This window comes from Schistocerca gregaria, chromosome 2 (genome assembly GCF_023897955.1).
Source record: "Schistocerca gregaria isolate iqSchGreg1 chromosome 2, iqSchGreg1.2, whole genome shotgun sequence".
Classification (NCBI taxonomy): domain Eukaryota; kingdom Metazoa; phylum Arthropoda; class Insecta; order Orthoptera; family Acrididae; genus Schistocerca; species Schistocerca gregaria.
The window spans coordinates 40,388,083-40,402,574 of record NC_064921.1 but is presented as its reverse complement, the minus strand read 5'-3'; the positions used below and the strand labels follow the sequence as shown (position 1 = coordinate 40,402,574).

Below are 14,492 nucleotides of genomic sequence, written 5' to 3'. Positions count from 1 at the left end.
AGCTATAGCCAAGTTAGTTTCCTCCAAAGTAGTGTGGCCTGGAATACAAAAAGATTGTCGCGCATGGGCACGTGCATGCCTAACATGCCAGCATAATAAAATCAGCAGACATGTCTTTTCACCTATTGCTGACTTCCCAACACCATCTGCAAGATTTTCACATATACATGTGGACATTGTGGGCCCGCTATCATGCTCTTCAGATCAACGCTATTTGCTCACAATCATTGATCGTTTTACCAGGTGGTCAGAAGTAATTGTAATACAAGACATTTCTGCGGAGTCAGTTGCAAATACACTGTTGCATTCATGGTTCTCCAGGTTTGGCGTTCCACAAAACATAACAACAGATCGCAAAAGGCAGTTTGAAAGCCCACTTTTCAATGAACTTTTACTACTGTACGGGTGCAACCACCTACGCACCACAAGCTATCATCCATCTAGTAATGGAATGGTGGAACGACTACACCGCACGCTCAAAGCTGCATTAATGTGTAGTTCCACTTCGTGGCCTGAAGCACTACCGCTGGTCCTACTCGGATTGATAACGGCCGTGAAGGAGGACTTACAATGCTCTTTCGCAGAATTGGTTTATGGCGAGCAATTGAGGGTTCCCGGAGAATTTATTGTTCCAGCATCTACACAGCCGTTCGCCCCTGAGCTATGCACGCAATTCGCGAGACAACTCAGCATTAGAATGAGAAACATCAAACCCACTAACCCTGTCAGACATGGAGACCGGAAAGTGTTTGTACATAAAGATCTGCAAGCAACATCCTTCGTGTGGCTTAGGGATGATACGGTGTGCCCGCCGCTTGTTTCGCCTTACTCTGGACCATTCAGTGTAATCACAAGAGGAAGCCACAGCTTCAAAATCGATGAGGATGATAAAGAAGAGACAGTCTCAATTGAGCGGCTTAAACCTGCTTACACCAAAGAGGGTACACTCCTTCCTCGGTCTGCAAAACCACCGTCAAACATGGAGGCCAAAGAAACAGCAGATAGTCTCGCCGAGCCCTCGGTTTCAGAAGAGGACAACGAAGCAGCAAGTGCAGAACAGGAGCAGCCATTGCCTGCACCAGATGTTTTCAAGAGAGCTGGTAGAAAAATCAAGTGCAAGTTTCCCCACATACCTGGTGCACCCGGTTTCAAAAAAGGAGGGGGGCTGATATGGCGACGTCATGTATCCACGCCAAAAACAGCGGGTGAAAGCTGCAGCTTATAGATATTTATCTTTGACGTAGTTGGCTTGGTTACGAGTTGTTTATTCTTGTTAGTTTTTGATCTGTGCTTGGAAAATAAAATGTTTTCTCATCTCATGAAAAAGCCGTTACTTCATAAAATATAAAGGCTCCCATAGACTTAAGTCTGGGGAGTATGGTGGATGGTACAGTACTTACAAGTCCCATCAACCGAACAGAGCAGCCACAGCTTGCAGTGTATTCACTCACGCATTGTTGTCCAAAATGATGGGTGGGTTGCATAGAAAGTGTCGCCACTTCCTTTGCAAAGTTGGTCGCAGATGATGCTTCAACAACGAACAGTAATACTGTGCATCGATGGTCTGCCACGGAGGAACGTAATGCGTTAGCATAACACCATCACAGTTGTACACGAGAATCACCATAACTTTCACCATACTGGGGCTCTGACACACTTTTGACTTTTGCAGCAACCCATAATTATGCCATTCGTTGGATTGGCGACTCAGTTTTGGCTCATACAATGTGGCACATATCTCATCCAGTGTTACAATATGGCATAAGAAAGCCCCTCCTTGGTGCTCATAGTGCTCCAAGTAGCGTTGTAACACATCCATTTCTGCATTTCCGTCAGTTCCTGCGGAACCCATCATGATGCAATTTTTCACATGCCCAGGGGTTCCTTCAGGTAATGTGGCAACAGCATGCACTTCTTCTTCAGAGATACTAGGATGACCTGCCCGATGCATGTCTACCACAGTGTTCCGACCTTCATTGAAGGCTTTTACCCAACGTGCCACGGTTCTGTACGGCAGTGCTGATTCCCCGTTCTGTACGGCAGTGCTGATTCCCCACACACCACTTGAGGATCTTGATGACACTGTCATGCAGTACGACCTCTGGCACGTTCAATTTTGCTCCAACACCATTGTGTCCATTTTGAAAACATAGTGTCAGACCACTTGCTCACAAGTGACTGTGTTTCCCTTGCTTGTGCGCATGCTGGTGACGTGGGACGGGCGAGTCCATTTGCTCAGAGGTTAGGTAAATATGTCAACAATGTGTGCTATCAGCGACAATATTAGATACCATTGCATAGTGTCTCTACAGCAGTGTTGCCACTATTCAAGTTCCAACCTACGTATATCAACTGGAATACTGCACTCAAAAATGCTGGGAGTGGAAGGGTAGTGCCATTCTTCACTACCACCGATTGTCATTGTCCCTTCGTTATATAGTCTGACGAGGCTAGTGTCCACATAAGCACTCGTAGCATTATTTTCAGTGTTCGTTAAAGTCATTGTAGTTAATGGAAGTTCAATATCATAGTCTTTATGTGTGCGATGATGTGACAATGGTTGTATTGTTGTGCGGATATTAAACACAGAAGTATTGCAATTTCCGTCTTGTAACACTGAAAGTTGTTAGATAAACACCCACAACACTTGCTGTTATTGACTACAGCTGGCTAACTGTCAGTGTATATAGGATCCATGTCAGCAAAGTGTTGGATTCTCGTGTTGGTTGGATGTGGAGCAATGTGTCACATGAAAATGTCGCGGCACAGTCGTCAAAAAACTCGGGCTCACCAATGTTGGATTTGGGTAATACACATGATGTTCATGATGTGTAATGACTGTCAACATTACTGATTCATACACACAATATTTATTTACACACCTTGTATGGACAGATTCAACTTAAACACTTGGCATCTCAGAATACACTGTCCAAGGTCCAGAGATACTGTTTTTGCAGCTATATTCTTGGGGACAGAAGTCCATAGAGCTTGTGTCCCCACAAATATATTACTGTGAAAATACCATGTTATCTCCAATGAAGAAGTTTTATGTTAGTACATTTATAATTGCAAAATATTGTGCTTTGACAGTGATGAACGAAATGTAATGAAATGTTATTTACCTTCAAAGTTAAAAGGATAGTAATGCTACCACCAAACATCTGCAAGAATAAGAGAAATATTAGTGACATCACTCTCACATTTGCATCTGTGGACATTAAAGTTTTGTGAAACATTTTAACCCAATCAGTATGAGAGACTTGTGCCTATCTGAATTTTTGTCTCCTGAAAGCTACACTCGAATTCTAAGTTTTTCTGCATCTAAGGCTGCCTCAGAACATTTTTGCCTCAATTATGTTATAGGCTTCATGCTGAAAAGAAATTTCATATCCATTTTTTAACATTTTATCAACAAACATTGTATATACGTGTCATAAAATTAGAAAGTATAGTCAAATTGTAACTGCATTGTCATATTACCAGAACATTCCATAAATTGTAATAATATCCTAATTACTGAAATGGATTTTTTGAAAGATTCTGATTTTTGAAACTTTCTGTGGAGTATTTTTGCAACATTTGGAAGTCGAATGAATTCCATCATCATATTTTGCATATTGTTAAATGTTAGTCACATACCTTGTTTATAATATGTATGTTAAAAGCATGTCAACATGCTTCATTTCTCATTCTAGCAAGCATTGTATTATACTCTTTATTTAAATATACTTAAAAGAAACATTGTGTATTCAGATGGCATCCTGTAGCTGTACAAGTGTGAAACTAGTGAAGTTTATTCCAGATCTTTCCACACTATAGTAACAGAAACATTTATAGATTCCATGATTTTATGCGAAACATTATTTATGTTATATGTAAATCTCAGACAGGAGTCAGACTGTGGGCCAAAGATTCCAAAGAATCGCTTGCACTAGAACAGCATAAGTGTCACTTTGTGGCATCTTTTGATAATTGCATAATTTAGTCATTTTATTGCAAAAGAAAAACTAATTACTCAGACGCAATAGCTGTTAGAACAGCAATAGGAAGCACATTTAATTGTTGTCTCTCTTTTAACCAGAGTGTAATTATTATTATTATTATTATTATTATTATTATTATTTATTATAGATATCTGTAAGTATACCTTGCTTATGTCTATAGCCAAACAAGCTTTTATCCACTAGGTAATTACTGTGTGGATATCCATGGACATGTCCATCTGTGCAGAACTCTAGCTCTAGTGCAACTAAAACTGTTATTTGGCACTCGATATTTGGAACTTTAAACAGAGCATTCAACACCACACACAAACTGTCTACCATTATAAGTGTGCAACACCAAAGTGCCAGTTCACGTGCAGTGTTCAGTAGTAGCTTGTGTACATGTAGTAAACTATCAGGCACTGGTGGCAGTCTGTTTCACTGTCACCGGCCTCAATAGGCAAAAGCATGTACTACCTTTGCAGGCAGTCAAAAGAATAGCATACATGGAAACCAACTAAAATCAGATATACATTTCCAGTGTGCATCTAAGGAGAAATAATAATTCTAAAAAAGACAGGACACGACCGTGACGATATGACAGCAACAATATTACTGTAAAGTAAAAGCACGTAACAATGTATTATAACTTTTCCGGTCGTAGTTACAGGCCGTTATATTAAGACCTTTGCTAACTTACGTATTTACAGAGCACCTGATGATGGCAATATGCCAAAATGGGCTCATTGTGAATGTTTTATAAAATATGAAATAGAAACAATTACAGAGCAGCGTCGGTGGCTTATATTCGCAATGATATGGATTCTGTTTGGGTATCTCGAGATCAGCTTAATCTGTGTCAGTTGCCCACAGGCTGAATTGTGAGTGCCAGAACATTCTGTGATAACAGTATTTTTATTTTGCTCTTAATTCTGCTCCTCCTCTTTTCAAAGATTAGTAAAAATGCTGTCAATCCACACTGGTAAATGTATGTACAATGGGAACTACCATGTGTAATTTTTATTCTCATGATACATTGGTATAAATATTTGCTACCCAGTAGCTTATGATGGACTGAGAAATATATAATAGATTGAGCAGTTCTATTCATTACTATTCCAAAAGAGTACATGCTGACATTTATTTCATTGATGTGCTGGAAAAAAGTATATTGTCACTTAAAGGGTTTGCATAAATGAAACTTGGTACACACTTTGTGAATCTTAATTGCATGCAGGTGCACAGGCGGCAGCACACGGGGGAGAGGCCATACAGCTGTCAGGAGTGCAGGCGAGAGTTCACAAATTGGGCAAACTACAATAAGCACATGAAGAGGCGTCACCGGAACAGTGATGACCCTAATGCCTTAAATACCAACAGAAGCACTACCCGTACTTACCAGGTGAGTAATATCAATGGGTAATGGAACGTAGTGGAATTAAATTAGGTGATGCTGGGGAACAAAATTAGGAAACAAGATACTTAAGAGTAGTAGACGAGTTTTGCTATTTGGGCGGCAAACTAACTGATGATGTCTGAGGTAGAGAGGATATAAAATGTAGAATGACAATTGCTAGAAAAGTATTTCTAAAGAACAGAAATTTGTTAACATTGAATATAGATTTAAGTGTTAGTAAGTCTTTTCTTAAGGTATTTGTGTGGAGTGTAGCCATGTAAGGAAATGAAACATGGATGATAAACAGCTTAGAAGAGAAGACAGTAATAGCTTTGGAATGTATTGCCACAGAAGAATGCTGAGGATTATATGGGTAGATCACGTAACTAACAAGGAAGTACTGGGAACAACTGGAGAGAACAGAAGTTTGTGGCACAACCTGACTGGAAGTATGGGTCAGTTGACACGACATGTTGTGAGACATCAGTGGACCACCAGTTTAGTACTGGAGGGAAGATTGTGTGTGTGTGTGTGTGTGTGTGTGTGTGTGTGTGTGTGTGTGTGTGTGTTTGAGAGAGGGGGGGGCGGGGGGGGGGGGGGATTGTAGAGTGAGACAAAGAGATGAATACAATGAGCAGATTCAGAAGGATGTAGGTTGCAGAAGTTATTTGGAGATAAAGAGGCTTTCACAGGATAGAGTAGCCTGGAAAGCTCCATCAAACTAGTCTTTGGACTGAAGACAACTCATTCTTCTGTAGACATATTTTTATTTCCTATACATTTGGAGAAACTTCTTATTTGACTGCAAACCACTGTCAAGTGCATGCCATAGTTCCAGCTGTTATGGCTCCTTCACGTCACCACCCACGTATGGATCATGGAAAAACTGATAGCAGCACACTGTAATTAGCCTAATCATGGCCTCGCGATCCCTATGGGAGTGACACGAAGTGAGTGTAGGAGGCTGTAGTATATTCCTACTCAGCACTTAGAACTGATTCTTGAAACTTTCTGAATAGGATTTCTCAAGATAATTTGCATCTATTTTCAAGCATATTCCATTCCAATTTCTTCAGTATTTCTGTGACATTCTCCCGTGACGCAAATGAACCTGTGACCATTTGTGCTGCCCTTCTCTGTACATGTTCAATATTTCCAGTTAGTCCTAACTGGTACAGATCCCACACACTTGAGCAATATTCTAGAATGGGACACAATAAAGCAATCTTCTTTCTTGACTTATTGCATTTCCATTTTATTCTACCAATGAACTGAAGTGTGCCACCTGCTATGACTGACCAATGTGATTGTTCCATTTCATATCCCTAGAGATTGCTACACTCAGGTACTTGTATGTGTTGACTTATTGCAATTGTAACTTATTGATGTTGTAGCCATAGGACATTACTTTTTTTCATTTTGTAAAGTGTTCATTTTCACATTTCGCAAGAATGATGCTTTCTAAATCCGTGTTGACTGTGTGTCAATAGACTATTCTCTTCAAGGTAATTTGAACACAACATATGTCCTACAATACTACTGCATATCAACATTAATGGCATGGGTCTGTAATTTAGTGAATTATTCCTACTACCTTTCTTGAATATTGGTGTGATCTATGCAATTTTCCAGTTTTTGGGTACAGATCTTTCGTTGAGCGAGCGTTTGTTAATGATTGTCAAATATGGAGTTATTGCATCAACTTTCTCTGAAAGAAACATAATTGGTATACAGTCCAGAAGAGTTGCTTTTATTGTGTGATTTAAGTTGCTTCACTACTCCGAGGATATCGACTTCTAAGTTACTCGTGTTGGCAGTTGTTCTTGTTTCAAGTTGTGGAATATTTACTTCATCTTCTTTGGTGAAGGAATTTCGAAAGGCTCTGCTTAGTAACTCTGCTTATCAGCATTGTAGCCAGTATTATTTCCATTACTATTGTTCAGAGAAGGCACTGACTGTGTCTTGCCACTAGCAAACTTTACATACGGCCAGAATCTCTTCAAATTTTCTGCCAAGTTTCGAGATAAAGTTTAGTTGTGGAAACTATTATAAGCATCTTTCATTGTTGTCTGCACTAAATTTTGAGCTTCTGTTAAAGATCACCAATCTTGGAGATTTTGTGTTCATTTGAATTTGGCATGCTTTTTTTGTACTCTCTGCAGCAGTGTTCTGACCCATTTTGTATATCAAGGGGAATCAGCTCCGCCATTTGTTAATTTATTTGGTATAAATCTCTGAATTGCTATCAACACCATGTCTGGTCTACATTTACATTGTTAATTTGGAAGAGTGGAGATTGTGTCGGGAAGGCGTCAAGTGAATTTTTATCTTCTTCTTTAATTAGGTATATGTTTCATTTATTTTTGGAGGAGTTGGGGTGTTACAATATTCAGTCTCACTATGACAGCCCTGTTTTCACTAATCCCTGTATCCAATTTGATGCTCGTTATTATCTCAGGATTATTTGTTACTAAGAGATCAAGTGTGCTTTCACAACCATTTACTCTTCGCATGGGTTCATGAACGAACTGCTTGAAATAACTTTCAGAGAATGGATTGAGCACAAGTTTGGATGATATTTTATGCATAACCCCAGGTTTAAACACGTATTTTTGCCAACATATCAAGTGTAAATTAAGGTCACACAAACTATAATTGTATGAGTCGGATATGTGCTTGAAATTGAACTCAAATTTTCGTTGAACCTTTCAGCAGTTGTATCATATGAGTTGGGAGATCAGTAAAAGGATCCAATTATTATTATATTGTGGTTGCCAAGGATGACTTCTGCCCATAATAACTCACACAAACACTCTGCTTCAATTTCATTACAAAATAAACTACTTGTCACAGTGACAAACACTCCACCACCATGTGTAGTGTATCCTTTCCACAAAAATTTTGGCTCAACCTATCTCCGGCTTTAGCCAGCTTTCAGTGCCTATAACAATTCAAGCATCATTGTTTTCTATTAGCACTTGGAGCTCTGGTACTTTACCAACACAGCAATTGACAACTATTTTGCCAATGGTTCCTGTATCAACATTGTTCCTATGTTCGACCTGCACTCTTTGTGACTGAAGCCCTTTTTGTGTTTCCCCAAGTCCTCTAACATATAAAACCATCCAGTCCACACCTCACAGCCTCTGCTACACTTGTAGCTGCCTGCAGCATGTAGTGGACTCCTGACATAATCAGCAGAACCCAAAACCCAAGCACCCTATGGCCATAAGCCCATAAGAAATACCTCAGGCAAATAAATAGATCAACAACTTGAGAATGTGCTCCATAATAAAAGTTCTTATGTAATAAAGATAGCTGTAACCCTCAAAATTACCTTTCCACTCAACATTACCAAACCACACAATTCATACACTTTTTCATTTATACATCAAGGTAGCACAGGATTTTCCTATTAATCAGATTGTTCGCTTTTTTGAAATTCTGACCAATAAGATGGCAGACGATTTTATATCCTCTCACAATGGAGAATCTAAGATGGAATGTAACAATATTATAGAAAGAAAGTTTCTACTCACCATATAGTGGAGATGCTGAGTCACGATAGGCAAAACAAAAAGATTCACATACTTATAGCTTCCTGCCCTTAAGGCTTTTGTCAGTGATAAACACACATACACACAAGCACACAGACACTCACGCAAACACACACACGTCTGCAATCTCAGGCAACTGTGATTTCAGTGGTGAGTAGCAACTTTCCTTCTCTAGTATTGTTACATATCCACAAGTATATTGGACAGTACCCTTGTGAATCACTTCTGTTATCTTGCTTGTAGGTGGGTGTGACATGTGCTTTCTTCCCGCTACTGGGCACTGTTCTGTGTTCAAGGAACCTATGGTAGAGTATGGTTTAAATGGAGACTAACTCATCAGCAAATTTGGTATAGATTCTGTTAGGGGTTCCATTTGGCCCTGGAGCTTTGTTCAATTTTAGTGATTTCAGCTGTTTCTCAGCACCACAGACGCTAATGTCTATATCTCTCATCTTTGCAGTGGTGTGAGAATTAAATTTGGGGCAGTATCCCTGGATTTTCCTTTGTCGAAGGACATTGAAAATGGAGTTAAGCATATTTGCTTTCACTTCGCTACCATCAGTTTCAGTTTCTGTCTTGTGCATGAGTGTTGGACACTAACTTTGGTAACACAGTCTTTACATATGACCAGAATTTCATTGTGTTTGTTGAGAGATCTTTTGATAATACTCTGCTATATTTGTCATTGAAAGCTTCACACATTGCTCTCTTGACAGTCAAATATGTTTTGTTCAGCATCTCTCTGGCTATAGCCATGTGCTTTGTTCTACTCCTATTGCATATTATGCAATACTCTACACTACTTTTAGAAGTTCCTGTACAGTGACTGTTTACTTTGTAGGGCCCTGCCCATCATGAACTGTTCTGCTAGGTACATATCAGTCAAGTCTATAGTGAATTATTCTTTTAAACCCGAGTCATATTTCTTCTGCATGCTCCTTTCTACAGCTAAAAGTTTTGATTTCTTTATTGAGATACCACACTGTTGCTTCTTTATCTAATTTCCTGAACATGTAAATCTTTCTATTTATTATAGTAGCCCATTGTACTTTGGTAACCAGAGTTCATGTTAACTGATAGCAGTTCCAAATATTCTTTAAAAGGGTAAGGTCAATTTGTTGCTGTTAGAACCAATATATTTCTGTCATGAGTAGGTTTCCGAACTATCAGTCTTATTTCTGATAAGGATAGAAGCTAAGGAATATGCTGACATCATCAGTAACTTTTCTGATGGTGATTTGGCGATTTTCCAGAACCATTTTCTTGACTTATTCCACACTGTTGCCAGTAATTGATGTAGTAGGGCATATAGCACAATCATCATTTTCAGTTAAAGTAAAAATTCTTGAGCTCTCAAAAACATATATAACCTTCTTTATTTATTTATTGATTTTTTTTTCGCTGTCAACAGTAAACTACATACTCAAAATGGCTGAAAATGCAAAGATACTTGAGGAACATGTGTACCAGCAAGATAAAAAAAAATTGAAAGTCATTTCTATGAAGCCCTCAAAATTTAAATAAAATCCCATTATTTTGTTATCACACATCATATGTAAATGTAGATGTGCTTACACCAACTCAACTACATATAGTTCTCAGGGAAGGCATTTAGTAATATTTCATAGAATATCTTGTCACACCCACCATGTGCTAAATAGTAATTTTCCCAATTCTAGGATGACTAGTCTCATCTAATGATGACAATCAGTTTCCCTTGGAGTAAATGACTTTCTTTTGCCTCAGTAGACAATATTCACTTTACTTCTCATTATGATAGACAGCAGAACTTCGGTGCAACACTGTTGTAAGGAGAGTAGCCTTTGAAATGTTTCCCTAATTTTTCCAGGTAGCATCTCTCTGACATTACACATAAATTGTATGTCCATGTTCCTTCACTCCACTGGAGACTTCAATAGTCACCACGAACTTTGAAAACACTCTCTGAATGATGAAAATGGGAGCATGCTTGCAGAATGGGTCGAAGAGAATAATCTCTATCTAATGTTTGATGCCAAAGATCAAGGCACTTTCAGGTCAGCTGCTTGGGACAAGGATTCAAATCCTGACTTGTTAGCTACAACAAAACTGGCTTTGCCATCAATGCCACAAGGAGAGTGATAGATGTCTTTCCTCACAGCCAACACAGACCTATAATGATACAAATTGGCTGCACGGTTCCTGTCATACGATCAACTACGCATGCTTGATGGAATTTCCAGAAAGCTGACTGGATGAAGTTTTCAACAGAACTGGATAAGACCATTCGATAGATACCTCCATCACATAATAATTATCAATGCTTCATTGGTGCAGTAACAGCAAGAGCTAAAAATGTGTGCCAATAGGATATCGAAAAGGATATGTTCCAGGATGGAACGACTAAGGTGAAACACTGTACAACACTTCCAGCTAAGTGGTGACCCAGAGGTAGCTACGGAACTATTGTCCAGCTTGGACGTGTCTCGGAGGCAGAAATGGGCTGAAACAGTCGAAAATATGGACTTTATCCACTTGAGCAGGAAAGCCTGGAGTCTTCTGAGAAAGCTGGGAGGAAGTGCACCAGCATGCAGAAAAAATTCCAAAGTAACACCAGACCAAATTGCTTCCCACATCATTACTACCTCAAGAGTACTTCCTGATAAGAAACATATAAGACATATCAGACGACAGCTTCATGACCTGAAAAAGAAGGCATCTCCCTCATCTGAGTATACCCATCCCTTCACAGTTTCAGACATTGACTCTGGACTGAAGGACCTCAAACCTCTTAAGGCGCCTGAATTCGATGGTATCCATCCAGAATTCCTGATGCATATGGGAGGAAAAGCTAAGAAATGGCTGGCAGAATTCTTCACTGACATCCTGCTAACTGGTCAACTTCCATCGGAGTTTAAAAAGGCGAAGATAATATCTGTTCTGAAACACGGCAAATCCAGCAAGAAGGTAGGAAGCTATCGCCCCAGTGCCCTACTTAGCTACTGCTGCAAGCTTTTTGAAAGGTTAGTATAGAACAGAATAAGTAGCGCCATCCTAGAGAACGTTCCAGTTGATCAGGCAGGCTTAAGACCAGGGCGTAGCTGCTGCGACCAAGTATTGTGTCTCACATCCTTCATAGAGTCAGGATAACAAATGAAGCAGAAAACATCTGTGGCATTTGTTGATCTAACTGCCGCCTTCGACACTGTGTGGAGGGAAGGCCTTATCTACAAATTTCTCCGCATCATGCCCTGCAGAACAATGGCTCGACTGATTAACAGCACGCCAAGTGGTCGGAAGTTCCAGGTAATCACTGGAAGCAACATAAGTAAGGAGAGGAAGCTGAACAACAGATTGCCTCAGGGATCAGTTCTCTCACCCTTACTGTTCAACCTATATCTATCTGATCTACCTGACACTTCGTCCAGAAAATACTGCTATGCCGATGACCTGGCTCTAGCCATAAAACACAAGGAAATGAAGACAACAGAAGAGATTCTAGCCAATGACCTGTCTGCATTAGATAATTACTTCAAAATCTGAAGACTCCAACCCAGTGTGAGTAAAACAGAAGTGTGTTGCTTCCTTCCAAATAACCCGTTGGTGAATGTAAAACTTGAAGTAAGTTTCAGAGGCAGAATTCTTTGTCATAATTGGAAACCAAAATATCTTGGTGTCATCCTGGATTGTACACTATGCTACAAACACCACCCTCTTAACGTAGCATCTTCTCAGATGCTAAACTTCAAAGTGGATTTGACCTACCACGCAAGACCTGGAATACTCTCAACAGAATCCATACCGGCCATGGCCAAAGCAGGGATGCTCTCTTTAGGTGGAAGAAGCTGCCTGATCCAGCTTGTGACTGCGGGGCTCGATACCAGGCTGTTCACCACATTGTCAGTGTATGCAGGATTCGAGCCTATTACGGTGCCAAAGAGGACTTCCTGCTAGAAATATGCAGTGCACTGGATTGAAGGACTGTGAAGACAAACTTAAGTTTCTTGTGTGTCAGTATGTACATAAGGGTAAGGAGTCATTCCATTCCTGGGAGCGGAAAGACTTACCTTAGAGGGAAAGAGAGGACAGGTATACACTCATGCGCGCGCACGCGCGCACACACACACACACACACACACACACACACACACACACACACACACACACACATATACAGACACAGACATGGGATGACACCGTGTATTTGGATAACATATTTTTCTACCAAGAAATGGTATGAGAACAACGAGGAAAAGTTAACAAGCTGGGAAATATTGCAGGCGGATCTGCGCAAGTATTTTGGCAACACAAAACGACAGAAGTGCAAGGCTGAAGATAAATTAAAGTGCAGGGCACAGCGTGCAGGAGATACTGCAGCATCCTACATTCAAGACAACTTGGAGCTGTGTAAAATAGTGAATCCTAGAATGGAGGGGGAAGATAGGGTTGCACATCTCATGAAGGGTGTTGCTGAGGACATGTATCAAGCCCTACTCCTGAAGGAGGTTTTGACTGCAGACGACTTCATAAAATGGTGCCAGTATATCGAGACAATGCATAAAAAAAGAATTACATGCAAGATGTTTGAGCAGCTTCCAAATGTCTTATCGATGTCTGTGATGGAGGAAGCAACTGATTTCACAAGTGCTCTTTGTGAGATACTGAGAGAGGAAGTTCAGAAGGCACTCGGATTGCACGGAGAGCAAAACACCGAGACGCTTCAAGAGGTCATAAGGGAGAAGTGGAATAGATATTGAACCCAATCTCATGTCCTTCTTTTCCCTTTAAAATGGTGAAAAAGTCGAGATCCAGGCTGAGTTACATTCCTACAATGCTGCATGAGGAACCTGTTTGGAAACTAAGGAAGACTGATGTCTGGAGGATCCAGGATAACCGACCATTATGTTTCCACTGTGGACGACCAGGACATTTGATGCACTTTAGTCAAGAAGGGTAGCAGATATTTGATGATGCCCATGCCAGAACACAACAGACCGATCTTAGCCGACGCCAATTCCGGGACGACGAAGATGAACAAGAAGATGTGGGTGCAGGACGATGTAGGTCACCACCGCCGCAAGCTAGCCGCTGGAGAGGACGCTCCCCGACATGCCGATCAAGGTCTCCATTGCCATTTAGAACCTTCAGCGGATCACCCACCTGCCGCAACCTGGAAAACTAAAGGGTGTGGCCTTCCTTGGAGGTGAGGCCACCGAAGAGAAAAATCCTCTTCCGTTGATCACTACAAAAATGATAGGGAACTACGTCAGTACCTTATGGATGGCCGACCAGCTCTTGTGGACTCTGGAGCATCATATTCAGTCATTTCGGAGAATTACTGTCCCCACTTGCAGAACACAGTATTCATCGACAACAAAACATCTCTGCTGAAGGTGGCTTATGGGAAATATGTAAAACCTACAGGAAGATGTACCATTCATGTGGGTATAAGTGGCCATACACAGCCCTTAGAATTCATCATCTTACAAGAGTGCAGTCATGACGTCATTCTCGGATGTGACTTTTTGAAAGCTTCTCGGGCAATTATAGATTGTGGTCGCTCGAAGATTATGC

At 40.4% G+C, this 14,492-nt stretch overlaps 1 protein-coding gene across 2 annotated transcripts in view; it reads left to right on the top strand.

Annotated features, from left to right (window-relative positions):
* LOC126336280 (zinc finger protein 879-like) overlaps positions 1–14,492 on the top strand; it is a 357,886-nt gene that overhangs the window by 307,700 nt on the left and 35,694 nt on the right. For both annotated transcript variants that reach the window (XM_049999798.1, XM_049999799.1), the window contains one exon: positions 5,224–5,388. In XM_049999798.1, the coding sequence (XP_049855755.1) occupies positions 5,224–5,388 (165 nt within the window). The remainder of the gene's footprint in view (positions 1–5,223; positions 5,389–14,492) is intronic.